Source organism: Eptesicus fuscus, chromosome 5, assembly GCF_027574615.1.
Source record: "Eptesicus fuscus isolate TK198812 chromosome 5, DD_ASM_mEF_20220401, whole genome shotgun sequence".
Classification (NCBI taxonomy): domain Eukaryota; kingdom Metazoa; phylum Chordata; class Mammalia; order Chiroptera; family Vespertilionidae; genus Eptesicus; species Eptesicus fuscus.
Genome location: NC_072477.1, coordinates 108,895,586 through 108,922,808, shown reverse-complemented (window position 1 = coordinate 108,922,808; position 27,223 = coordinate 108,895,586). Strand labels below are relative to the sequence as shown.

At 43.7% G+C, this 27,223-nt stretch overlaps 1 protein-coding gene across 7 annotated transcripts in view; it reads left to right on the top strand.

Moving 5' to 3' along the window:
- NEO1 (neogenin 1) overlaps positions 1-27,223 on the top strand; it is a 360,999-nt gene that overhangs the window by 235,872 nt on the left and 97,904 nt on the right. For 4 of the 7 annotated variants that reach the window (XM_054716716.1, XM_054716719.1, XM_054716717.1 and 1 more), the window contains one exon: positions 24,961-25,180. In XM_054716716.1, the coding sequence (XP_054572691.1) occupies positions 24,961-25,180 (220 nt within the window). The remainder of the gene's footprint in view (positions 1-24,960; positions 25,181-27,223) is intronic. The other 3 variants (XM_054716720.1, XM_054716721.1, XM_054716718.1) reach the window with 1 other exon arrangement.

Sequence of the window (27,223 nt, the reverse complement as noted above, 5' to 3'; positions counted from 1 at the left end):
GGGTGGGGTTCCCTTGGGGCGGGGGCGGCCTGAGTGAGGGGCCTGTGGTGGTTTGCAGGCAGGCCACGCCCCCTGGCAACTCAAGCAGAGGCCCTGGTATCTGGAATTTATTTTCCTTCTACAATTGAAACTTTGTAGCCTGGAGCAGGGCCAAGCCTGGGGCTCCCTCCGAGGCCCCGTAGCCATTTGTGTTGGGGTTATAATTGAAACTTTGTTGCCTTAAGCAGGTGGGCCTGGCCAGAGTGTGCGGAAAGCTTTGCTTCCCCTGTTGCCGGCAGCAACCCTGGCCTGCCCTCTCAAGCCCCATTCTGCCACCATTTGTTTGAATTTGTTTACCTTCTATAATTGAAACTTTGTAGCTTGAGTGGAGGCTTAGGCCTGCAAAGGCTGGCAGAAAGCTTGGCTTCCTCTGTTACCTAGGAAACCTTGCTATCTGTGGCTGTAGCCATCTTGGTTTGGGTTAATTTGCATACTCGCTCTGATTGGGTGGTGGGCGTGGCTTGTGGGCGTGGCTTCTGAGTGTGTCGGAGGTATGGTCAATTTGCATATTTGTCTATTATTAGATTAGATTGCAAAAGTGAAAAGGGGATTATTGATATTTCCTCAACACTTGGCATTAGGATTTGTAATTTTTCCCTCATTCCCTTGTTGGTTGCCTAGTTCTTAGAATCAGCAGTCCCTTAATGAATTGCAGCTTCATGGGGTATTTAATTATCTGAGACCACAATTGCTGAATGGTTCTTTAGAAATTAGCCAAAATCTAAATCAAACACAAGTTATATTTATGATTTTTAAAAATTCGTTCTTGAAGCCATAGTGCTTTCATATGAGAATAAGAACACAAGGGATACTCCATATATATCCAAATGAATACACTGGATTTCAGAAAATACATGTTACACACATGATCTTGAATTTACACTATTATGAAAGCCAGAAGAACAGTGTTTGTTATGAGGATGTATAATAGAAATGAATCACTACTCTTTAGGGAAGTTTTTAAAGCAAAAATGAAACGTCTTTAACCTCCCCCAAATAAATAAATAAATAAATAAATAAATAAATAAATAAAACAAAGCAAACATTTTGATTCTCAATATATTCGTCTTCAAAGAAACATTTTTTTAATGCTACTTTCAGAGGTTTATGACTTCTGCTTTGGAAATCTGCAGCCTGCTAGGGGAGACCAAAAAAAATATTCTGCTTGTGATAGTGGTAGTATAGTGATAGTGATAGTATACTTATCACTATAAAATATGTAGAATATATAACACTAGGGGCCTGGAGCACAAAATTCATGCATGGGGATGTGTGTCCCTCAGCCCAGCCTGCACCCTCTCCAATCTGGGACCCCTCAAAGAATGACCAACTGCCCATTTAGGGGCAGTTGACATTCCTCTCACAATGCAGGACTGCTGGCTCCCAACCGCTCGCCTGCTTGATTGCCCCTAACCACTTCTACCTGCCAGCCTGATCACCCCCTAACCACTCCTCTGCCAGCCTGATTGACGCCTAACTGCTCCCCTGCTGGCCCGATTGCCCCTAACTGCCCTCCCCTGCCGTCCTGGTCATCGCTAACTGTCCTCCCCTGTAGGCCTGGTGACCCCTAACTGTCTTCCCTTGCAGGCCTGGTCACTCCTAACTGCCCTTCCCTGCCGACCTGGACACCCCTAACTGCCCTCCCATGCTGGTCTGGTCACCCCTAACTGTCCTCTCTTGCAGGCCTGGTCACCCACACTTCCCTCCCTGCTAGCCCAGTCACCCCTAACTGCCCTCCCTTGTCAGCCTGGTCACCCCTAACTGCCCTCCCCTACAGGCCTGATTGCCTCCAACTGCCCTCCCTTGCAGGCCTGGTCCCTCCCAACTGCCCTCCCTTGCCAGCCTGGTCCCTCCCAACTGCCCTCCCTTGCCAGCCTGGTTGCCCCTAACTGCCCTCGCCTTCCAGCCTGGTCACCCCCAACTGCCCCCTCCTTTCAACCTGATCCCCCCCAACTGCCCTCCCCTGCAGGCCTGGTAACCCCTAACTATCCTCCCCTGGTGGCCTGGTTGCAGGCCTGGTCCCTCCCAACTGCCATCCCCTGCTGGCCTGGTCGCCCACAACTCCCCTCCCCTGCTGGCCATCTTGTGGCAGCCATCTTGTGTACACATGGGGGCAGCCATCTTGTGTGTTGGAGTGATGGTCAATTTGCATATTAGACTTTTATTAGATAGGACTAGAGGCCCAGTGCATGAAATTCATGCACGGGGGTGTGTCCCTCAGCCCAGCCTGCACCCTCTCCAATCTGGGACCCCTCCAGGGATGTCCGACTGCCCGTTTAGGCCCAATCCTACTGGGATCGGGCCTAAATGGGCAGTCGGACATCCCTCTCACAATCCAGGACTGCTGGCTCTCAACTCTCGCCTGCCTGCCAGCCTCATTACCCCTAACTGCCCCTCCCTTTAGGCCTGGTCACCCCTAACTGCCCTCCACTACAGACCTGATCCCCACTAACTGCTCTCTCCTGCAGACCTGGTTCCCACCCCAACTGCCCTTCCCTGCAGGCCCAGTCACCCCCAACTTCCCTCCTCTGCCGGCCTGGTCACCCCTAACTGCCCTCCCCTGCAGGCTTGATTGCCCCCAACTGCCCTCCCTTGCAGGCCTGGTCCCTCCCAACTGCCCTCCCCTGCAGGCCTGATTGCCCACAACTGCCCTCCCTTACAGGCCTGGTCCCTCCCAACTGCCCTCCCTTGATGGCCATCTTGTGGCACCATCTTGTGTCCACATGGGGGCACCCATCTATGACCACATGGGGCAGCCATCTTGTGTGTTGGAGTGATGGTCAATTTGCATATTACTCTTTTATTAGATAGGATAGAGGCCTGGTGCATGGGTGGGGGCAGGCTGGTTTTCCCTGAAGGGTGTCCCGGATCAGGGTGGGGGTTCCCGTGGGGCGTGGGGCGGCCTGGGCGAGGGGCCTGTGGTGGTTTGCAGGCTGGCCACGCCCCCCGGCGACTCAAGCAGATGCCCTGGTATCTGGGATTTATTTATCTTTTATAATTGAAACTTTGTAGCCTTGAGCGGAGGCCAAGGCTGGCCAGGGTGGGGAGGAAGCTTGGCTTCTTCCATCGCTGGGGGCAATCTAAGCCTCCTGCTTGCTCCAGCTCTGTGGCCGTCATCATATTTGTTGGGTTAATTTGCATACTTGCTCCCGATTGGCTGGTGGGTGTGGCTTGTGGGTGTAGAGGAGGTAAGGTCAGTTTGCATTTTTCTCTTTTATTAGATAAGATGATATACATAGTATAGATAATGCATTTTTATTTTGAAATTATTATGGAAAATAAAGTTTTGATTGTTTCAGTTTTTTAACCCTTTGCACTCGCTTTTTTCTCGATTCCTTTATTCTAATGTAACCGTGTCGAGTCACACTCGACATCCAAGTGCAAAAGGTTAAATAGTGTTTCAGGGATATGCTGTTATTAATATCTAGAAAAATCACAAGGATAATGTAAAATATAATAAATAGCGATAGTTGTGAAGGCAGGAAGTATCTTCTCATGCTTTAATCAATTTGGGACTTTTAGTTAAAATCAACTAAAGGAACCCAGTTAGAGAGTGGCCCAGATACATTAAAAGTTGGGTTGGCCACCCTAGCTGGTTAGGCTCAGTGGATAGAGCACCAGCCCTGCAGATTGAAGGATCAAGGGCTCGATTCCCATCAAGGGCACTATCTCAGTTGCAGGCTTGATTCTGGCTTGGTCCCAGTCCTGGCTTGGTTGGGGCTTGTGTGGGAGGCAATCAATCGATATGTCTTTCTCATATCGATGTTTTCGTCTCTCCTCCTCCCACTCTCTAAAAATCAATGGAAAAAAATATATCCTCAGGTGAGGATTAACAAACAAAAGTTGGGTCAGCCAACTTTGGGAAAAGTACATTTCTCAGGTATTAACCAGGATCTGGACTTCCACAACTCACATTTCATATTTATGCCTTGAGTGGCCTCCTTTGTTAGTATTAAAACTCAGGTCAGAATACAAGAATTACAAATCTTCATATTGTCGAAGTAATAATATGATTGCCATATGTAGAATAGACTATTAGATGAAAGGAAAATCCCAAAACAAAACAACATAAAATATTTTTTAAAAGAAGGCATAATAAACAGAATCTATAACATTAAATAAGATGATAGAATTAAGTGCAAACATAGTTTTAAAGTAAATGTTAAAGTGATGAAATAAGATATTCTTTTAAATCTCAAACTAGATTCAAATATATATTAGAAACAACTTAAATATCAATAGAACACTTATTCAGTACATTATTAGAATATGTAGCCATCAAAATGATATAAGAATTCTATATGCTATATATGCAGAAATTTGGGTATATACATAGGAAACATCTGAAAGCTATTAATACTGTTCCCCCACACATACATCCCTGTGGAGTAGAACTGAAGGTTGAGAAAAGAGAGACTTAACTCTTTATAGCCTCATACCAACCACCTAATATTTTTAGCTCCAAGTTTCCTTAGCTGGGGAGTACTGATAATTTTAGTATCCTAGAAATATATGTCTACATATGCATATGTGTTTCTGTTTTAAGGATTTTAAATAGAAGAAATATATACATTGTTTTGCACTTTGACTTTTTAAAATGTTTCTCATATTTGATTTATCATTTTCTCTCTATCTCTTGTTATATATGTTTTCCTTGACCCATTTAAGAGTATACTGCAGACATCATAAACTTTATCCTTCAATACTATATCTGTACTTGATAAAAAACAAGCATACTAAGTACAGTTATCAAATTCAGGAACTTAGCATTGATAACAGTACCCTCCTCTACAGTCCCTCTTCCAGTTTCATTTGTTGTTCAATTGTTTGTTTATTACAGTTTCTAGTTCAGGATCATATGTAACTTTATCATGACTCTTTAGCCTCTCTTTGTCTTTTCTAGTATTAGTGTATCTGAAGAATATAGGAGAGTTAAAAGATAGAACATCCTTTACTTTAGCCCAGTGGTCGGCAAACTCATTAGTCAACAGAGCCAAATATCAACAGTACAACGATTGAAATTTCTTTTGAGAGCCAAAAACCGATTTTTGCGCATGGGCCACTAAGTTTCAATTGCACTGTACGTGCGCGCCCGCACGTGGTTTTTTGTGGAAGAGCCACACTCAAGGGGCCAAAGAGCCGCATGTGGCTCGCAAGCCGCAGTTTGCCAACCACTACTTTAGCCTTTCCCAATGTTTCTTTATGTTTAAATTCACGTTATGCAGTGTGGGTTGAATTGCTATGAGTAATGTCACATCCAGATTCACAGAACATCATTTGTGCCTTATTTGTAATGTTCACTCTGATCACTTAGGACAGATGTGGCCAGTCACTGTGTAATTATTGTTTTTCCTTTGCAATTAGTGGTTAATTTGTGAGGAGAAATTTTTGAGACCATGTTGATATTCTGTTTCTCATCAAACCTGCCTCACCTAGATTAGCACCCTTTGATGATTCTTATCTGAAAAACATTTTTACTGTGATGTTTACAAAATTGTAATTTTCTAACTACATTATTTTTTTGTGTATTAATTAGTTGTCATTCCACTGTAAGGAAGAGTTTTCCCTTTATCGGTGTAGAATAAGTACTGTTTTCCCCTGGCAAACAAAATAATAATGAGTTCAGCAATACTCAACATTAGTATATGAAAATCATTTATACTTCTGTATACTTGTAGTGAATAATCTGAGACTGATATTAATAAAATTTCACTTATAACAGCATCTAAAAGAATAAAATACTTAGGAATAAAGTTAACAAAAGGAGTGTAAAACTCATGCACAGAAAACTAAAACATTTTAAAAGATATTAAAGATTTGACTAATAAATGGAGACAATTCATCTTCATCCATTGAAAGACTTAATACATCCCCACCAATATTCCAGTTTTTCCACATCCTTGCTAACACTTAATATTGTGTATCCTATTTGACTATAACCATTCTAGAGGGTATGTAGTCGTTTCTCTGTAGTTTATTTGCTTGTTTGCTTTTATTGATTTCAGAGAGGAAGGGAGAGAGAGAATCATTGATTGACTGTCTCCTGCACACCTCACACTGGAGATCAAGTTACAACCTGGGCATGTGCCCTGACAAGAATCGAACCATGACCTACTGGTTCATAGGTCAACACTCAGCCACTGAGCCACACTAGCCAGGCTCCCTGTAGTTTTAATTCATACTTCCCTAATGACTAATGATGTTGAGCACATTTTCATGTGTTTATTAGCCATTTGTATGTTTTCTTTGGTGAAAAGACTGTTTAAGTCTTGCCCATTTTTAAATTGAGTTATTTGCTTTGTTGATTTATAAGAGTTAATTACTTACTCTGGTTCTGAATATGCAGTGTAAATTATATATTCAAGTCATTTATCAGATATATAATTTGGAAATATTTTCTACCAGTCTGTGGTTTGACTTGTCAATTAGTTGCGTTTTTCTTAAAATGTGTAAGTTTTTTTTTTTTGTTTTTTAAAATTTGCTGTTATTTATTTTTTAATATGTCTTTATTGTTGAACATATTACAGATGTCCCTTCCCCCCCCCCCATGAACCCCTTCCACTGCACTCCTGCCCCCTCCCTAGGCCTTCACAGCACTATTGTCTGTGTCTATGGGTTATGTATATATGCATGTAAGTTAAATGCATAAGTTTTTATTTTGAGTAGAATTCAGTATCAGTTTTTTTCTTTTACATCTTTTGCATTTGTTTTCATATGTAAGAATACACACAAAGACTTTCTCCTGTACTTTCTTCCATTAAGTTTGTGTGCCATTTTGAGTTAATTTTTGTGCATGGTGTTAAGTGAGGACCTAAGTTCATTACTTTGCATATGGATACATAGTTGTACCAGCACCAGTTGTTAAAAAAAACTGTTCTTCACACATTGAGATTTCTTGACACTTAGGCCAAAAACCAGTTAACCACAAACATAGGAATTTATTTCTAGACTTTTGTCTTCCATTGATCTGTATGCCTATTATATGCCAGTAATGTAACCCTTTTCTTCTTTTTCAGAATTGTTTTGGCTATTTAGGTCTTTTGTTTTCCTATTACTGGTACATTTAAGAGAAGCTTTTCATCTTAGTAGTCATTGTCTCCTCATCCAGGAACATTTATTAATTTAGATTTTTATGTAGATGTCATTTTTTTAAAAAAATAAATTTTTATTGTTCAGATTATTACAGTTGTTCCTCTACCCCCCCCCATAGCTCCCCTCCACCCAGTTCCACCCCACCCTCTACCCTTATCCCCCCCCACTGTCCTCATCCATAGGTGTACGATGTTTGTCCAGTGTCTTCCTGCACCCCCCACTCCCCTTTCCCCCCGAGAATTGTCAGTCCACTCCTTTTCTATGCCCCTGATTCCATTATATTCACCAGTTTATTCTGTTCATCAGATTTTTTTATTCACTTGATTTTAAGATTCACTTGTTGATAGATATGTATTTGTTGTTCATAGTTTTTATCTTTACCTTTTTATTCTTCTTCCTCTTCTTACAGAATACCTTTCAGCATTTCATATACTACTGGTTTGGTGGTGATGAACTCCTTTAGCTTTTTCTTATCTGTGAAGCTCTTTATTTGACCTTCAATTCTGAATGATAGCTTTGCTGGGTAGAGTAATCTTGGTTGTAGGTTCTTACTTTGGATAAGTAATAAATATTTATTTATTAAGATGATAAATATTCATCACTTTGGATATTTCTTGCCACTCCCTTCTGGGCTGCATAGTTTCTGTTGAGAAATCAGCTGACAATCGTATGGGTGCTCCCTTGTAGGTAACTAACTGTTTTTCTCTTGCTGCTTTTAATATTCTCTCTTTGTATTTTGCTCTTGGTATTTTAATTATGATGTGTCTTGGTGTGTTCCTCTTTGGATTCCTCTTGTTTGGGGTTCTCTGCGCTTCCTGGACTTGTAAGTCTATTTCTTCCACCAGGTCGGGAAGTTTTCCGTCATTATTTCTTCAAATAGGTTTTCAGTATCTTGCTCTCTCTCTTTTTCTGGCACCACCATAATTCAGATGTTGGTATGGTTGAAGTTGTCCCAGAGTCTCCTTACACTATCTTCATATTTCTGGATTCTTTTTGCTTTTTACTTTTCCGTTTGTGTGTTTTTTGCTTCTTGGTATTTCAAATCTTTGACTTGAATCTTGTAATCCTCTAGTCTGCTGTTGGATCTCTGTATATTATTCTTTATTTCAGCCAGTGTATGCTTAATTTCTACTTGGTCCTTTTTCATATCCTCGAGCGTCTCACTAAATTTATCGGCGGTTTCTAGAAAATTCTTGAAAAACCTTATAACCGTGGTTTTGAACTCTATATCCAGTCGTTTGCTTTCCTCCATTTCTTTCATTTGTGACCTGTTTCTTTATCTTCGCATTTTGGCTGCTTCCCTGAGTTGATAGAGTGGCTTTGTGTGCTAGGTGTCCTCTAGGGCCCAGTGGCTCAGCCTCCCCAGTTACCTGAGGTGGACACTCGTGGTGCACCCCTTTGTGGACTGTGTGCACAGCCTTGTTGTAGTTAAGTCTTGATTGTTGTTGGTATCACTGGGAGGAATTGACCTCCAGGCCAATTGGCTGTGAGGATCAGCTGTGTCTACGCTGGGAGAACTTCTGTGCTGGAGACACCCTTATGGGGCAAGACTTGCTTCAGTGGGGCTTTGGTGCTCACAGAGTCTGCCCCTTGAGTGTGTCCTTATGAATCTGAGGAGTTGTAATCTAGATGGTCCCACTCTGACCACTGGGTACACTGGCTCTTGGATCTCCAAGGAGGTGCAAATTTAGCCTCTGCCTAAGGCCACCCAGCAGGAGCTACGGAGAGATCTGCAGATTCCTGTTCTTTGTTTGGGGTTTGGAAGTGACCAGATGAGGCCCAGCTATGAAGCAATGCAAGCTGCTGTGGGGCCTTGGACCTTCTTTTTGAAGTTCTGGTGCTCTGACGCAGCTGCAATTTGTTAGGTAATTTTAGATTGCAAAGGGCCAGGCCATTCATATGCAAAAGCCTCTGTATACAGCTTGGGTGGGGTGAGGTCTCAGGGAATTAACAGGGTGGAGCAAATAGCTATAACTGATCTTCAGCCCTGCCCTAAGAGGCCCCCGGGTCTCAGTGTCCCTCTGTAATCGCTGCAAGCACCTCTGAGAGAAAGCTGCCCTCGAGTTCCGCCTGAAGCCAGACAGTCCAGTTTCTCCCCATATGAGTCTGGGTCCCCAGAGTCTCGCCTGGAACTGGAGTTCAGAGCAGTTCAGAGCAGTCGGCAGCTTGTGTCTTCCTCCTGATTGAAAAAGATAACAGCGGAGGTCTTGAAGATGGCGGCTGGCAGGACAGAGGTGAGGGAGAGGAAGTGAGTGAGTGAGAGGATGACAGGAGAGTGTGTGAATCTGTGTGGTGAGTGTGAGTGAGTGAGGGACAGTTAAATCCCCGTAGGATCAGCAGAGGCTGGCAGACCAGGGCTCTTTGGACAGGGAAGACTACCACCCCTGCAGGCACTCCCCAGGCTGCGGACTGCGGGACTTCAGTACGGAGCCCACGCCATCTTGAAGGGGAGAACGGCCTTTTGTAGGTACTCATCAGCACCACCAACCAGACAGGCCTTGGAACTGCCCCGCAACCCAGCAGCCACTCCAGCCAAAATCCTGCTGCCCCACCTGCAGACCCGTGGACCCTGGGCCTCCATCTCCAAAGGTGCACCACTTGGCACCAGTAAGTGCAACCTCCCCCTCCCCAGCGGCAGAACTTCAGACACCACATTAGCACGTTTGCAGCATGCAGGCATCCAGGGCACACCACTCCATAGGCAGCACCTGGGAGCCACTGGGAGCCCCCATGGGTGTGATTTTGTACAGACAAGGGCACACGGCCCTGCAGAAGAAATTCTGAACTCCCTCTTCCTAAATAACTGCCCACGGACACCCCAGCTGTGTAACTTCAGTGCCAGGGCCCCTCAGAGTGCTTCAGAGCTCTGCGCAGGCAAATGCACCTCCACAAGCGCATTTCCAAGGAGCAGAACTCCTGAACCCATCTATCCACAGCGCACTTGGGGGAGCAGCTGTGAGACACTTCGGGGTGTGATTCTGCACAGGCAAGGGCGTGCTGACCCGCAGTAGAATTTCTGAATTTCCTCTTCTAGAATAACTGCCCACATTCACCCCAGCTGCTCAACCTCAGTGCCAAGACCCCTCAGGGTGCATCAGAGCTCTGTGCCGGCAAACGCACCTCCACAGATGCGAATTTCCAACAGGCAGGCACCCTGTGCCCATCTACCCACAGAGCGCTTCGGGGAGCCACTGTGAGCTCTCCCTGGGTGTGATGTTGGACAAACAGGGGCACACTCCCCACCCCGGCAGTAGAAATTCTGAATTCCTTCATCCTGGATACCTGCCCACAGTCGCCTCAATTACGCAGCTACACTGCTAGGGCCCTTTAGAGTGCTTCAGTGTGCTCCTGTGAGCCACCACTGGGAGTGAGCGCCTATCCACCACAGGTGCAGCAGCAAAAGCTGAGTCTCCCACCCCACAACTACAGAATTCTGGACACCACAGTCACGCCTTTCCAGATTGCAGGTCCCCTGAGCCCCATCACCCCAACAGATGGTTCCTGGGTGCCACTGTGAGTCTCCACTGGGCACGCGTACAAGACAGCAAAAATTGAGACACTCCCCTCCACGGCTGCTGACTTCTAGACACCGCAGTTGTGCCTCTCAAGCTCGCAGGCCTACATCAAGAGAACCCAAATAGCTCAAGTGGGGAGCTACACTAGATTACCAATCCCAGGACACCTGAGCGATCACACCAGTAGCACCATCCCCAAAAGAACCTTGATAGCAAAGCAATTGGATCTACAACTAAAACATTACAGGAAAACATGGGAAGACAAAAAAGCAATACCCAAAGGAAAGAAAAAGGAATTACCAGAAGGGGAGTTAAATGAACTTGAGGCTAGCAGCTTATCAAATAAAGAATTCCAAGTAATGGTTATAAGGATGTTTAAACAGCTGAATGACATATACACACAACTCAATGAGAATTATAAGGAGCTGAATGAGAATGTCACCAACATGAAAAGGAACCAAGAGGAGATTAAGAACGACATAGCTGCAATAAAGAACACAATGGAAGGCTTAAACAGTAGACTAGAAGAGGCTGAGGACCGCATCAGCGAATTAGAAGACATGGTACGAAAAAACAAGTACAGCAGCAACTGGAAAGAAGACTTAAACTTTTGCACTCGGATGTCGAGTGTGACTCGACACGGTTAGCATCAGTAGCAGCTCTTTTTATACTCTTTGAATGTATCAGTAATTTGAAATATAAAAAAATCCAAATAAATAAGTTTGTATGAAAAGAAACTCCAGTTTTTTATTCTACTGCCGCGCTTTGTAAAATCTGGGGTATTTAAAAAATTAAATCCCGAGTAGAATAAAGGAATCGAGAAAACAAGCGATTGCAAAGGGTTAAAAAGCAAGAGGAGAGCCTAAGGGAGCTTGTCACAAAACGAAACAATATTCGCATAATAGGGGTACCAGAAGGAGAGGAAGAGAAGCAAGGAATAGAAAACCTGTTTGAAGAAATAATGATAGAAAACTTCCCTGATATTGGCAAGAAAAAAAACATGCAAGTCCAAGAAGCACATAGAGTCCCAAACAAGATGAACCCTAAAAGACCGACACCAAGACACATCATAATTAAGTTGGCAAACACCAACGACAAAGTAAGAATCTTAAAGGCTGCCAGAGAGGGACAGAAACTTACATACAAGGGAGCTCCCATTAGATTATCAAATGATTTCTCAACAGAAACACATCTGGCCAGAAAAGAATAGAAGGAAATTTACAAAGTGATGTAAACCAAGGGACTGAACCCAAGAATACTCTATCCAGCAAGGCTATCATTCAAAATTGAAGGTGGAATCAGGAGCATCACAGACAAAAAAGGACTAAGAGAGTTTATTACCATTTTTTCTTGTTTTTTGAGGTAGTCCTGCAGCACTATAAACTTCCCCCTCAGAACTGCTTTCATTGTGTCCCATAGATTTTGGGTTTTGGGGTTTTTATTGTCATTAGTTTCCAGGATATTTTTTATTTCTTTTTTGATCTCTTTGGTAACCCAATCACTGTTTAATAGCATTCTATTCAGTTTTCAAGTGTTTGAATTTTGGGGGCTCTTTTTATTGTAGTTTATTTCTAATATTATTCCATTGTGGTCTGAGAAAATGTTTGATATGATTTCAGTCTTCTTGAATTTGGGGAGACTTTACTTGTTACCTAATATGTGGTCTATTTTTGAAAATGTCCCATGTGCACTTGAGAAGAACGTATATTCCATAGCTTTGGGGTGAAATGTTCTGAAGATGTCAATTAAGTCCATCTGATCTAGTGAGTCATTTAGAATTGCTGTGTCTTTGCTGATTTTTTGTCTAGAGGATTTATCCAGTGATGCCAGTGGTGTATTAAAGTCCCCTACTATGATTGTATTGTTGTCTATCTCTCCCTTGATATCTTCCAGGAGTTTTTTTAATGTATTTGGGTGCTCCTGCATTGGATGCATATATGTTTATCAGGGTTATATCCTCTTGTTGTATCAATCCCTTTAGTATTATGAAGTGGCCTTCCTTATCTCGTTATGGCCTTCACTTTGAGGTCTATTGTGTCAGATATAAGAATTACTACCCCAGCTTTTTTTTTCATTTCCATTTGCCTGATAGATATTTTTCCATCCGTTCACTTTCAGTCTGTGTGATTCCCTTGTTCTGAGATGGGTCTCTTGTAGACAGCATATATACGGGTTGGTTTTTTTTTTTTATCCATTCACTCACTCGTTTTCTTTGGATTGGAACATTTAGTTTATTTATGTTTAAAGTTATTATTGAAAGGTAATTGTTTGTAGCCATTTTTATTTTTTTGTGCCTGTGTTCTTTCTTACCTTTTTATTTCTTCTTTTTATTCCAGTCCCTTTAGCATTTCTCGCATTGCTGGCTTGGTAGTGATTAATTCCCTTAGCCTTTTTTTGTCAGTGAAGCTCCTGATTCTACCTTCAGTTTTGAATGATAGCCTTGCTGGATAGAGTATTCTTGGGTTCAGTCCCTTGGTTTACATCACTTTGTAAATTTCCTTCTATTCTTTTCTGGCCTGATGTGTTTCTGTTGAGAAATCATTTGATAATCTAATGGGAGCTCCCTTGTATGTAAGTTTCTGTCTCTCGCAGCCTTTAAGATCCTCTCTTTGTCCTGAACATTTGCCATTGTAATTATGATGTGTCTTGGGGTTGGTCTTTTCGGGTTCTTCTTGTTTGGTACTCTCTGTTCTTGTGTGACTTTTTTCTTCCCCACATCAGGGAAGTTTTCTGACATTATTTCTTCAAATAGGTTTTCTAACCCCTGTTCCTCTTCCTGTTGTTCTGGCACCCCTGTTATTAGTGTGTTGCTTCGTTTCATGTTGTCCCATAGCTCTCTTAGGCTCTCCTCCTGTCTTTTAAATTTTTTCTCCAATTGCAGTTCAGTTTGAGTGTGTTCTGCTTCCCTGTCTTCTAATTTGTTAATTCAGTCCTCCACTTCTCCTAGTCTACTGTTGAAACTTTCCACATTGTTTTTTATTGCATATATATCACTCTTCATTTCTAATTGATTCTTACATAAGTTACTGATTTTTTCATCCAATTCTTCTTGATTCTTACACAAGTTGTTGTTTTTTTCCTCCATCCAGTTTATGAACTGTATGACATTCTGAATTCTTTTTCTGACATATTGCTGCCTGTTTCGCTTAGCTGCTTTTCTGGCGATTCCTCCTTTTCTTTCCTTTGGGGGTTTCTTTGTCTACCCATTTTTGGTCTCACCGACTGATCTAGGTGTCGAGTCGTGCAGGGGCTGCTCCTTGGGTGGCAGTGGCTCCTTGGGCTGCAGTTGCTCCTCAGGAGGTCGCTGAAGTGGCTGCTCCTCAGTTGCCAGTGGCTCCTCTGGTGGGTGCTGTTCACAGCAGGGGTGTCTCCTCTGGCTGGTGGGGGAGGTTGCTCACACCTGCTGTTCCGTGGATGGGGGCGGGCCACTCACCCAGCTGCTGTTTGTTGGTTAGGTGCAGGCTGTGTGTGGCCGCTGCTCCTTGGACCGGTGTGGGCTTCGCAAGACTGCCACTCCTAGGACATGGGTGGTCTGCTCGTGTGGTTACTGCTCCTCGGTCTGGAACAGGCTGCTTGGGCGGCTGCTGCTCCTCGAATCGGGGCAGGCTGCTCACAGCACTGCTGTTTCTCATACGGGGCGGGTTGCTCACACAGCTGCTGCTCCTCGGGTGGGGATAGGCTGCTTGTGCAGCTGCTGCTCCTCCGTCCAGGGGGGCTGCTCACACAGCTGCTGCTCCTCGGATGGGGATAGGCTGCTTGTGCAGCTGCTGCTCCTCCGTCCAGGGGGGCTGCTCAGGTGGCTGCTGCTCCTTGGATGGGGGTGGGCTGCTTGCGGTGCTGCTGTTCCTCACACAGGGCCGGGCTGCTCACGCAGCTGCTGCTCCTCGGATGGTGCAGGCTGCTCGTACGGCTGCTGCTCCTCGGACAGGGGCAGGTTACTCACGCAGCTGCTGCTCCTCAGACAGGTACAGGATGCGGGCTGCACACAGCTGCTGCTCCTCGGATGGGGGCGGGCTGCGCAGTCCTGCCGCTCCTCAATTGTGGGCGTCTTGCGGCTGCTGCTCCTCGGATTGGGCAGGCTGCTCTCATCGTTGCTGCTCCTCGGACGGGTGAGTGGGCCACTTACACAGCTGCTGCTCCTTGGAATGGGGCAGGCCACGTGAGCCTGCTGCTCTTAGGCCTGGGCGGGCTGCTCGTGGAGCTGCTGCTCCTTGGACAGCAGTGGGCTGCTCACATGTCTGCCACTAGTGTGGTCGCAGTGCCCTGGGCTAAAGCATGCCGGTCAGAAGGGAGCGTGCTTCAGAACTCACAGGAGCCTGCGCCCAGGGTGGCTGGAGACTCGTTGACCGTGGGACCACAGCCGAGGTAGCAGGTCCCTGGCAGGGGGTGGCTGTAGAGTCCCAGATGTTCTCTGAGGGCACCCTGGGTGGAGGTGAGGCTGGGCTCCCAGTTATAGCAGCTCTCCCCTTCAAAAAGGCTAGGCCTCTGAGGAAGAGCCGGCCTCCCAGTACTGTTTGCAATGGTAGCAGAGGCTGCCTAGTTAGGCGAGCCTGGTTAGCCTGCCCCCGAAGGTCCTGGGGATCTAACTGTGCCTCACTCACACACACACACACACACACACCCCACATGACCACACGCTCCTCTTTTGCTCCCTTCTCACTCATGCTCTCTCCCCCACTGCCGACTTCTTCCTGTCTCTGTAGTTGTGTCTGGGGTGTTATTGACCCGTTTGTGGATGGAGTTCCTCTCCAGGTGTCTGGTTAATGTGGCTCGCTCTCTAGCTCCTGGCCAGACAGGATGAAATTCACCTCAACAAGACACAACACAAAGGGAACAATTCACGAATATACTCACAGCACCTATGACCCCACTATAAGTTACCATCTGAGAAAAGAGAATTAGGGAAGAGAAAAGAGAGCACAAATGATATCAAAGAGAAAGAAAAAGGAGAAAAAATATATATATACATATATATGGGAAAACACCAATAGATAAACCAAAAATATGCAAACACCAAACACCCAGCAAAGAGGGTGGGGGCAGAATCTGTAGAGGCTGAGCTTATATACAGAAAATAAGGTTAAGAATTGGATGAATATGGGGAGGTCCTCGGTTCAGTGTAGAGGAAGTAGAAAGGGGATGGGTGGATAAGAAGAAAGAGAATGAAAAGAAAGTAACAATCCTACATAATAAAAAGGTAATATGCAAATTGCATCACTCCGCTACGCCCACGATTGGGCCGGCTGGAGGCGCAGGGGGCGGGACTCAGGGTGGCCGATTGGCTCGTGGTAGGAGCGGGGGGCGGGGACTCGCGAGGACCCATGGGGCCGGAGGAAGATGCAGCCACGGCAGAAGACGCAGGTGGCTGCAGGCACCAGTTTCCCGCCAGCACCAGTTTTCCTCTGGCCACCCCCAGATCAGAGCGCCTCCCGAGTCCCGCCCTCAGCCTTCAGGAGGTGCTCCGATCGGCGGGTGGCCAGATGAAAACTGGTGCTGGCGGAAAACTGGTGCTGGCAGCCAGGTGAAGGAAAGTCTATTGCACGAAACTTCGTGCAACAGGCTTCTAGTAATAATAATAATTGTTATTATTATTATTGTTATTATTATAAATTTACAAAAAGTTGATTTCAAAAATGGTATAAAAATTAAAATTGCAAATAATAATAAAATAAAATAGAGTGATGGAAAAATAATGGGAAAAGAAATGGAAAATAAAGCAACAAATAAAAACTGGGAAACAAAAAAGAAGAAGAAAAAGGAGATAAAATAATAATAAAAAAAGAAAAATGAAAAAGTGAAGTGTCATTCCTTTGGCTGGCTTAAGATCCCAGTCTTCTGTACTGTCTTTAGGCCAGTCCCGTTGGACTCTCAGGGACTATTTAGATTCTTTTTTTTTTTTTAATCCTTTGTGCCATTCAGGGTGGGATCTGGGGGTGGCTATATTGGTTGCCTGGAAACAGGAGGGAGGGGCTATCTCTTCAGGATAAAATGGCTGCCTAGGTCCCAGGCTCAGGTATGACTCAGCGCCAGACTCGCTGCCACTTCTCCTGGACCCCCTCCTCTCCCCAGACTCCAAGAGTCCGCATCTTCTCCCGCACCTCAGTCACGGGTGAGTGTCCGTATCCGAAAGGTCCTATGAACTAGGTTCAGTGGAGAAAGGCTCAGGCCACAGAGAGGGGAAAGACTGGCCCTCTGCGCGCTCCTCTCCTGCCGGTGCTGCGCGGTCTGGCCAGCCCTTCAGACTGCACCCTCTGGGCTCAGCCTTTTGTGACTGTGGACCCAGTTCTAGAATCCCCTGCGGTCCAGCAGTCCTGTGGCCCTTCTTTCCCCAGTCAGATGCTGTGCCTGTCCCCAGGGATGCGGCTTGGTGCTGTGTGGGATCCCTCTGACCTTCTGGGCTCAGAGGTCTGGCAGACTCTCCTGCCCAGATCCTTGACTTTACCTTTTCCCCGGCTGCAAACTGTCTCACCCAATTAGTCTCCTTCGCCAATTCGGGTTGGATGTTATTCGTCTCAGCTGTTCATTCTATCTGCTCCAGGACAAGGCTCGGAACACGTCTGTCTATTCCACCGCCATTTTGTCTCTCCTGGACTTTTCTTTATAGGAACATTTTTTTTTTAGTAATTAAATTTCTCTATATATTATAGTTCTGAACAGACTTATGTTTCTTTCTTCTTGAGTAGGTTTGTGTTTGTTGTTTTGTTGTTGTTGTTATTGTTGTTCTGAGGAAGTTTCTATTTCCTCTTAAGTTGTCTAATTTATTGGCATAAATTTGTTTATAATATTCCCTTATAATTTTTTAATATAGGGTTGGTAGTATTGTCTCCTTTGATTCTTGATTTTTGTAACTTAAATCATCTCTTAATTTTTTAGTCAGTCTCATATATTTTTTAATAACTTGGCTAAAATTTAAATTTTTTCCCAGCTTTATTGAGGAATAATTGACACATAAATCGTAGTATATTTAAATTAGACACATGATGATTTGATGATTGTGAAAGGATTCATACAGTCAAGTTAATTAACAGCCCTTTACTTCACAATTACCTTTTTCTGTGTGTATGAGAACACTTAAGATATACTCTTTGGTAAGGTATGAGCTTAGGTAATATATGTGAGACTTCTGATAAAGGTATTTAAATTTCCCTCTAAGCACAGATTTAGGTACAGCTCATAATTTTTAATATCTTGTATTTTCATGCAATTAAAATATTTTAAAGTGTTTTCTTTTGATTTCTTCTTTGATCTTGAGTTATTCAGGAATGGATTGTTTGATTTCCAAATATTTGGGATTTTCCCAGATTTCTGTTGTTAAATGCACATGCATATATAATTGTTATATTCAAAGAAGAAATATACAATTCAATGATAATAGTTGGAGATATTAATATCACACTCTTAAAAACTGCTAAAACAATTAGAAAAAGTTAAGAGTATTATGACTGTGAGTGGCCATATCCCTAGTGGCTTAGGGCTCAGGATCTGGAGAAGGGTCGCCGGCAAATGACGAGACAAGAGAAGAAATAATAATTTGGAAATAATGGGGGGCCAGGTGGAGAGTCCAACGCAAGAAGAAGGACTGCACTGGTGCCCAGGCCCTGCCAACCTTTTATTCACTTTTGGATACACATATTGCCCTTAGGCAGGCAATTCTGGTAACAGACAATCTTAAAGGTCAGTAAATATTAGTAAAGATTTACTTTGAGACTATTTGGTCAGGAAATTGTTGACGGTTCATGAGTCTTCTGCGTTCCTTGTTTACACTTTTCTGATCGTGAAGACAATGACTTGAACAACTCTTGTCAGCCATCTTGACCTTACTGACATTATAGAATCTCCACCCAACAGCTACAGGTATAGATTCTTCTTAGGCACATACTGTATGGAACCATCTCCAGGATAGGCCATAAGGTGGGAAACAAAATAAGTCTTAATAAACTTAAAAAGACTGAAACTATACAAAGTATGTTTCTGACCACAGCAGACGTAAGTGAGATATCCACAGCAGGCCCATTCTATGAGTGGGCAGGAGGTTGCTTTCCCTTGCAATAAAAGTGGTAAATCCCTCAAGTCCTTCTCTTGTAACAACCTACTGCATGTGTAGGCATCCATACTGGGCCCTTGCATGTACTTCATGGGACTTGGGGGCATGGCAAACTCACAAAACAAACAAGAGGCACTGGCTGCTGCCATTGCCTTGAGTAATAAAGTTCTTTGTCTCTGATGAAGACGTGTGCCTTTGCCAGCACCCATAGTAATAACTGTCTTGTTAACTCTTAAAGTAAAATCTCAAACCCTGCGTAGTTCCTGATTATTTCCTTTTCTTTTTTAAACACATTTTAATAGCTGCTTTGAAGTCTTCATTAAATGTAATATCTGAGGACTCTCCAAGACATTTTTATTGACTGCCTTTTTTACTCCCTGAGTATGGGCCACACTTTGTTTTTGTTTTTTGCATGTCTCTTAATTTTTTGTTGGATATTGGATATTTTTATATAATATATCATAGTACCTGGGCAGTTGTTCTTTTTTGTTTGTGTAGTAGCTGGCCTGGGCAAAATCTGAGACGTCTTTCCCACAGCGTGCAACCACTGATGTTTCTGCTTAGCTTGCCTAGTTTTCTAGCGGTGATCCCTGTGTCTGTATACATTCGTGTGTAGCCAAATGTCAGTCAGAAATTGTGTTCAAGTAGCTCAAGAAGTAAGCCTTCCATTCAGGTGATGGATCTGTGTGTGGTTTGGGGAATGCATTAAAAATTCAGGTCACTGTTTAGTCTTCCTAGGCTTTTGCTTTCTGCCAGGCTTTCTCACTCCCTCCAAACATACTAGTAGACATAGGTTCTACAGGCCAAGGATGTGAGGGTGGCTTGGGCCCGCTCCTCTCTCTGCTGCACAGACACATGGCTTTCAATTAACTGGAACATATGAAGAGTTTATTAAGCCTTCTTATCACTTTTTCACCTCACCAAACTCCCTATTAAATCTCCAATTAGTCTATTACCCAATGCCTCCCCACCACCACTACCACCCCCTACAAATTACAACCTCAGGCTAGCAGACCAACCAGTACTGTTTACTTGCCACTTGAACTGATAATGCTCTACATCAGTGGTCGGCAAACTCATTAGTCAACAGAGCCAAATATCAACAGTACAACGATTGAAATTTCTTTTGAGAGCCAAATTTTTTAAACTTAAACTTCTTCTAACGCCACTTCTTCAAAATAGACTCGCCCAGGCCGTGGTATTTTGTGGAAGAGCCACACTCAAGGGACCAAAGAGCCACATGTGGCTCACGAGCCTCAGTTTGCCGACCAAGCTCTACATCAAATGAGTCCCCTTTGGCAGTATCAGCAAAGCCACTGGCTTCTAGGACCTGCCTTATCCTGGATGAAGACAGGTCCTAGTTTTTTACAGTTTTTTGTCCAGTTTTTAGATGCCAAAAAGGGAAGAGGGGTCCCGGCTGGTGTGCTCAGTGGTTGAGCGTTGACCTATGGGAGGTCACAGTTCCATTTCGCTCAGGGAACATGCCCAGGTTGGGTGCAGCCAATCGATGATTCTCTTTCATCATTGATGTTTCTATCTTATTCCTTCCTCTCTCTGAAATCAATTAAAAAAAATTTTTTTTAAAGAAAAAGGATTTGTTGACTTTCTCAAACCAATCTACATAATCTTGCCATTGATCCTGGTATAACTTAACTGCCTATTTGATTCTCTGGGGTTACATAAGACTGTTTCCTTTACCTGCTCAGCCAGGCATGGAATATTAACAGTTGACCTAGTCTGGGGATAAGTGGGTATTGAACATGAGCACTGCAGTAAACATGGTGTTTTTTCCCATGGCTAATTAGGAATCATTTATGATGATCCAGAATTATTTATACTTTTCTGTATAACTGATAAATTATAACATCATTATAAAAATATTATTTGTATATACTATCAGCTAAAAAGATTGCTTTATGTAATGAGATTCTAGAAACAGTGATCACCACTGCACTAACATCCTCCCTGAATATTCTTCCACTTATTCAATAAATATATACTTATTACTTAAAATATACAGAGGCATAAAACAGATACAGATTTTATCTTCAAGGGACTTACAGGTTAGTACAAGTGATACAATGTGAACACAAAAAAATATAAGTGGGAAATGCAGGATGCCATTAAAGAATTACACGTGTGCTATAGAAGTTCAGGAAGCTAATCTCGGAGTCATTTTTTCTATTATCACCTATTATGTACTTCCATCACCTAGTCCTCCCTACTTAATTCCCTTCCTAGTTGCCTTTATACCTAATACTAGAGGCCCGGTGCACGAAATTCGTGCACGGAGGGGGGTTGTCCCTCAGCCCCGCCTGTACCCTCTCCAATCTGGGACCCCTCAAGGGATGTCCAACTGCAGGGATCGGGCCTAAACGGGCAGTCGGACATCCCTCTCACAATCCAGGACTGCTGCCTCCCAACTGCTTGCCTGCCTGCCTTCCTGATTGCCCCTAATCGCTTCTGCCTGCCAGCCTGATCAACCCCTAACCACTCTGCTGCCAGCCTGTTTGCCCCCAACTTCCCTCCTCTGCCGGCCTGGTCACCCCTAACTGCCCTCTCCTGCAGGGTTGATCACCTCCAACTGCCCTCCCTTGCAGGCCGGGTGCCTCCCAACTGCCCTCTCCTGCTGGCCATCTTGTGGTGGCCATCTTGTGTCCACATGGGGGCAGGATCTTTGACCACATGGGGGCAGCTATATTGTGTGTTGCAGTGATGATCAATCTGCATAGTACTCTTTTATTAGATAGGATAGAGGCCTGGTACAGGGGTGGGGGCCAGCTGGTTTGCCCTGAAGGGTGTCCCTGATCAGGTGGGGTACCCTTGGGGCGTGGGGCGGCCTGAGCAAGGGGCCTGTGGTGGTTTGCAGGCCGGCCACGCCCCCTGGCAATGCAAGCGGAGGCCCTGGTATCTGGAATTTATTTTCCTTCTACAATTGAAACTTTGTAGCCTGGAGCAGAGCCAAGCCTGGGGCTCCCTCCGAGGCCGGCAGCCATTTGTGTTGGGGTTATAATTGAAACTTTGTTGCCTTAAGCGGGTGGGCCCGGCCAGGGTGTGTGGAAAGCGTTGCTTCCCCTGTTGCTGGCGGCAACCTTGGCCTGCTCTCTCAAGCTCCATTCTGCCCCATTTGTTTGAATTTGTTTACCTTCTATAATTGAAACTTTGTAGCTTGAGTGGAGGCTTAGACCTGCAACAGCTGGCAGAAAGCTTGGCTTCCTCTGTTACCTAGGAAACCTTGCTCTCTGTGTCTGTAGCCATCCTGGTTTGGGTTAATTTGCATACTCGCTCTGATGGGATGATGGGCGTGGCTTGTGGGCGTGGCTTGTGGGTGTGTTGGAGGTATGGTCAATTTGCATATTTGTCTAATATTAGATAGGATTCTAGTGTTTGTTGCCATTTAGACTTGATGTGGTAGTAACGTGTGCTTCCATATGTACTTTTCTTACTTATAATCATCTCATTCATATCAGCCTGGGATGTGGGTAGGGAGGCTAAGTGACTGGCCCAGTTTTATATTATTAGGGAGTGGCAGAGTCAAGTTTTGAACATAAGGTCTTTGTACTCAAAATCTTAGTCTAGTATGATCTATTGTAGCAGTCGCCAACTGTTGGTTCAAAAGGTTGGCGACAGTTGATCTATTGCCTCTCATTACAAACTTCCTCTCTTCTCCAGCCATCAGATAGTTGGGGAAATTTAGCTTGGTGAGTTGGGTCATACTTGGAGACAGCTTTGTGTGTTTCTGGACAGGCACAGAAACGAGGCAGCAAAGCAAGACTGTGTTCAGGCCACTCTTCGAGCCATTCTTAAGGGTTTTAGTGACTGTAAATTTTACAAAAAGCTGTAGGACATTTACACTAATGGAATACTAGGCAGCTGTAAAAAAAAAAGTGATCTCTTACCATTTGACACAGCATGGATGGACCTGGAAAATATTATGCTTAGTGAAATAATCCAAACTGAGGAAGACAAATATATAATCTCACTTATTTGTGGAATCTAATGAACAAAATGAATTGACCAACAAAATAACCAAAGCAGCGGGACATGGAACAGGCTGACACACCTCGATGTGGGGTTGGAGGGATGAGAAGAGATAAACCAAAGAACTTATATGCATAGCTCATGGACACAGGCAGTAGGGTAGTGAAGCCCTGGAGGGTGGAGGGAATGGGAGATATCTGTAATACTATCAACAATAAAATATATTTTAAAATGAAAACAAAATTTAACAAGTTTACAAAAATCAGAGATTCGCGTTTCCAATTGCTTTTTATACAGTTCTCTTGTGGAGGTTGGATCATTCCTTTAGACACATGTTCAAAACCAAATTTACCATCTCTCCCTCAATTTGTTGTCTCTTTCTCTGTTAATGACACCTAAATACCCATTCTCCTACACTGGAATCCCAGGGGTCCTTTTTAACTAAAGGAGTTCATCTTGGTCTCCTCACCCCAGTCGTGCTCACCCTGGCTCTTTTTAACCATCGCCCCAACTTCTAATCCTGTCATTGCCATTTTGCCTAATAGATTGTTTGTGGGAATAAACTAACAAAGTGTATAAAAAAGAACTCTGGCAGCACAGAGGTGAGTGAGAGGTATTTATGTCCTTTGAGGCAGCACATCTGTTGAAGTAAACAGATAAGGATGAGGCCATTCAGACTTGACTTGTATCAGTGAAGTGTGGACTTGTATCTGAACTTTGACCTCATAGTCTTACAGTTGATAGCACTCCACACTCTTAAAATTCCTCAGAAGGAGAGGAAAAGGAACTAGTGAGAGAGAACTAGGTGACATAATTAGTAAGTGGCACAGCCAGGACTAGTACTCCTAATGGCTAAACTAAGACCTAAGACGTTTTAAACTAGAAACCAGGATTGGTTTTAACACTTCAGCTCTTAGTCTTTGTGATCTATGATGAACAAGTGAGCTCGTTTAAATGTCATTCTCTGCATATAAGGTAGAAGTATATATGATAGCACCTATTTCTAGAGTTGTTGTCAGGATTGGATGAGTCATATAAAGATCTAAAGTGCTGTGTAGAAAGTGTCTGGTAAATGATAGCTACTGGATTACTCCTCCCCCTCTTAACCTATCTAGAGACTTTAGGTTGATCTTCCTCTGCTTTTTCCCTTTGAGAATTTATTCTCCCTGGCATATTTATTTAGACTGCCTCACTTTAGAATTTTTTGAAGTTCACAGACATTCCCAAGGGGTTGTTGCTGTACCATTTCATTGAAATAGACTGGGTAAAGAATTTTCATATTTTCCTCTCTGCTTCTCTCCCCCTAATTTCCTCATTAAGGTTATGACACATTCTAATGAACTCCGTTGATTAAAAATTGTGATATTAAGCTTATGCTTTCTGACCCCAAGTTAAAGGACATTTTAGGTTCAATATTAGGAATAAACTTGTAAAATCAGAAGTGTCTACGGAACTGCCTCAGGAGGTAATAAAGTTACCCACGACTACAGGTATACAAACAGAGCTTTTGACTGGCAGAACTTTGACTTTCCACTGCTCCATCTAGGACATCCCTTGTAATATACACTGCAATGAGAACTGTAAGAAAGAGATAAGCTACCTACATATTGTATTTTTGTGGCTTTGGAAATTTTGGTTCATGATTTTATACTGTCGTAGTTAAATGAATCAATAAGATAGCAAATGAACTATAATTTTAGCAAAGTGATGAAAGTTATCAAACTTCCCTGTGTATGCCAAGTTTAATATTAGAATAAAGTTGAAATTGTGACTCTTGGATCCCTGCAGAGCTGAAGACACACACAACTCTGTAGTGAGGTCACAGTAGCATGGGGCCTATGTTGAGTGTAACTAGACTAATGCATACTGCACACATTAGCCCACATTCTGATAAAGTAGAAAATAATGAGGCTTTTACATGCTAAGTTTGACAGATGCTGCCTGCTGCTTTCAGGTTAAAGAAAATTACTTGAGCACTGCTGTGTCCTTCTTTGAGATGTTTATTCTCAACTTTCACCCTCCCTGCCCCTTGCCCACAACCATTATAGTGACCAGAACATCTGCCTGCTCAACAGTGATGTGTCTTAAATAGCGCCCATTAGTTTTCAGTAATTCCCCCTGGCCTGCATGTCAGCCTTCAGTTTAATGGCCTTTTTTATGTTTATTCATTTTGTTTTATTTTCCATCGTGGTTTTGTTTATTTCTTTTTTGTTTTTTGTTTTTTCTGTTCTCTTTTTTAAAACCATCGTGGTTTGCCCTTCATATTCCCCAATGTTTGCACATGACAAGATGTTGCCATCCCAACATTGCCTCCCACTTCACTGACCAGTGCCACTACTGACCATCTAGCACCAGCTACATCGGGACCACTGCCTTCAGCACCTCGGGATGTCGTGGCCTCTCTGGTCTCTACCCGCTTCATCAAATTGACATGGCGGACACCTGCATCAGATCCTCATGGAGACAATCTTACCTACTCTGTCTTCTATACCAAGGAGGGGATTACTAGGTAAGTGCCCATATGTTTGAAGCCTGTTGGCTACATCTTGGTCCCCTCAGCCCAGTCATGCTCACCCTGGCTCTTTGTTGTACAGGATCTGTACCAATTTTCAGTCCAGAAAATATGATCACTGAGATGCATCTTTCCTAATTTTGGGTCATTTTAAATAAATCCCCAAACAGACTGAAGTCCTAGTATGTAGGGAGCGGCTCTAGGGTCAATCCTTGGCCTGACCTGTGGCAGGGCCACAAACAAGTCCCAGCCTGGAGGGCAGAGCTCTCCTAGCATAATTAAGCCTGACCTTGTAGCCCTCCCTAATTCCTTCCTAAGTAGCTCATGAGCTGTGGGAGGTGCAGCAAGTGTTACCAAAACAAGAACATTTCTATACATGTTAATCTACCTTGTTTTAATGAGGCTATAAAATAAAGCATCCACTTGCAGGCTGGGTCTTTTGTGTCCTTATCCAGGCATGGGAGATCCACCAAGCCCCAGCTGTATTCTCTTGTCTGTTTTTTCTCCAATCCTTCACCGCCCCTCCTCAGGTTCACCCTTGGCCATGCTGACGTGGCACACTGGTATTTTTTCCTGCCTTTCTGGATGACTTGTGGAAAGGGTAAATAGAGCTATAGAGGTTGAAGTATTAAAATGTAACCAGGGCTACCCTTTGTTCTTAAGATTCAGTCAATGCAGCCTAATAAGATATGGCTTATTTAGAACTTTCAGATTTTAGAAATTAAGGTAGACTTAACTTATTAAAGTAATCTGAAGGAATATTTGTCTGCATCGTTACGTGTAAGTGGGCTACTGAATTTCAGGGGGTCTACTTGATGACACAAGAGTAATTAGTGATTAATTTTCCAAAAAACAGCATTTTCATTGAATTGCTCTCCATCTCCACCCCTTTCAGGACCTCACAATGCCCCTCCATTGCTTATAGATTATCCAGAATCCCCAGGCTACTTCACTCCACAGTCTAGCTGTAGTCCAGCTGTCCATGTTTATTTTCCTTTCCTCCCCAGTTGAACTCGTTTTCTAATGGCACTAGTCGAGTTCTTATCACTGTGTAGCTTTCCCCCCCAATCTAGTCTCTTCATTCACACATCCCCTTCTTCCCTCCTTCTTAGCTAGAGCTAACTTCAGTTCATCCTTCTAGGCCCAGGTTAAGCCCCATGATCCCTCATAAAGCTTCCTCTACCCTTGTCAGCACACAAAGCATTTATCTTACATATGTTTGTACCACTCCTACTGGCACTTAATTATGATAACACATGATCTTGTGCTGCCCTAAGTTACTCTTCTGTTATTTTATGTGCATTAGTGTTGTTTTTCCAGTCTGATTATTAAATTTGGGAGGAGGAACCATGCCATATGCTAAATACGTGTTCCTAACATTGCTGAGTAGATTCCTCCATTGCGCTGTTACTTCGCCTCAGAATATGAAAACTAAAATGTTTGTTTTGGTTAGGGCCTTAACATATTAAATAAAGCTTGTATTGCTACTAGGGTGCTGACATTTGATACATATTGTCTTTAATACCAGACAGGCAAATTCAGCAAGTATAGGAACCTTAATCAAGTGATTTAATACTCTTGGGCAGTACGAGGGACATAATTTAGCCAGATAGATGGAGCCGTTCATAGGGTAGTGTTTATCTGAACACTGCACTGGATGTTTTGGGAATTACAAAGATAAGGAAACATAGTCCTTGACACAAAAAGGCAAGACCTTACTACCAAATACCATGTACGTTAAAAAGTCTCCAATCGGCTTTCAAATCTCATTGCAAATTTCATAGGAGGAAGTAAGCATTAGCTCCTTAGAACAGCAAGCTTGTTTACACTGCAGGACCTGTCTGGCTCTTGTCTGTCACCCTCAGATGACACCTGCTCATGCTTCCGTGAACCCACCCAGCTTAGCCTCTCAGTCACTCTTCCACTATGCTCTACTGGAGCCACCTTGTCCCCAAGCCGATTATTACATTTTTCAGGAAACTTTGCAAACCTGATGACATGGATTGGTAGCTTGAGATTGGACATGGCAGGAGTATTTAC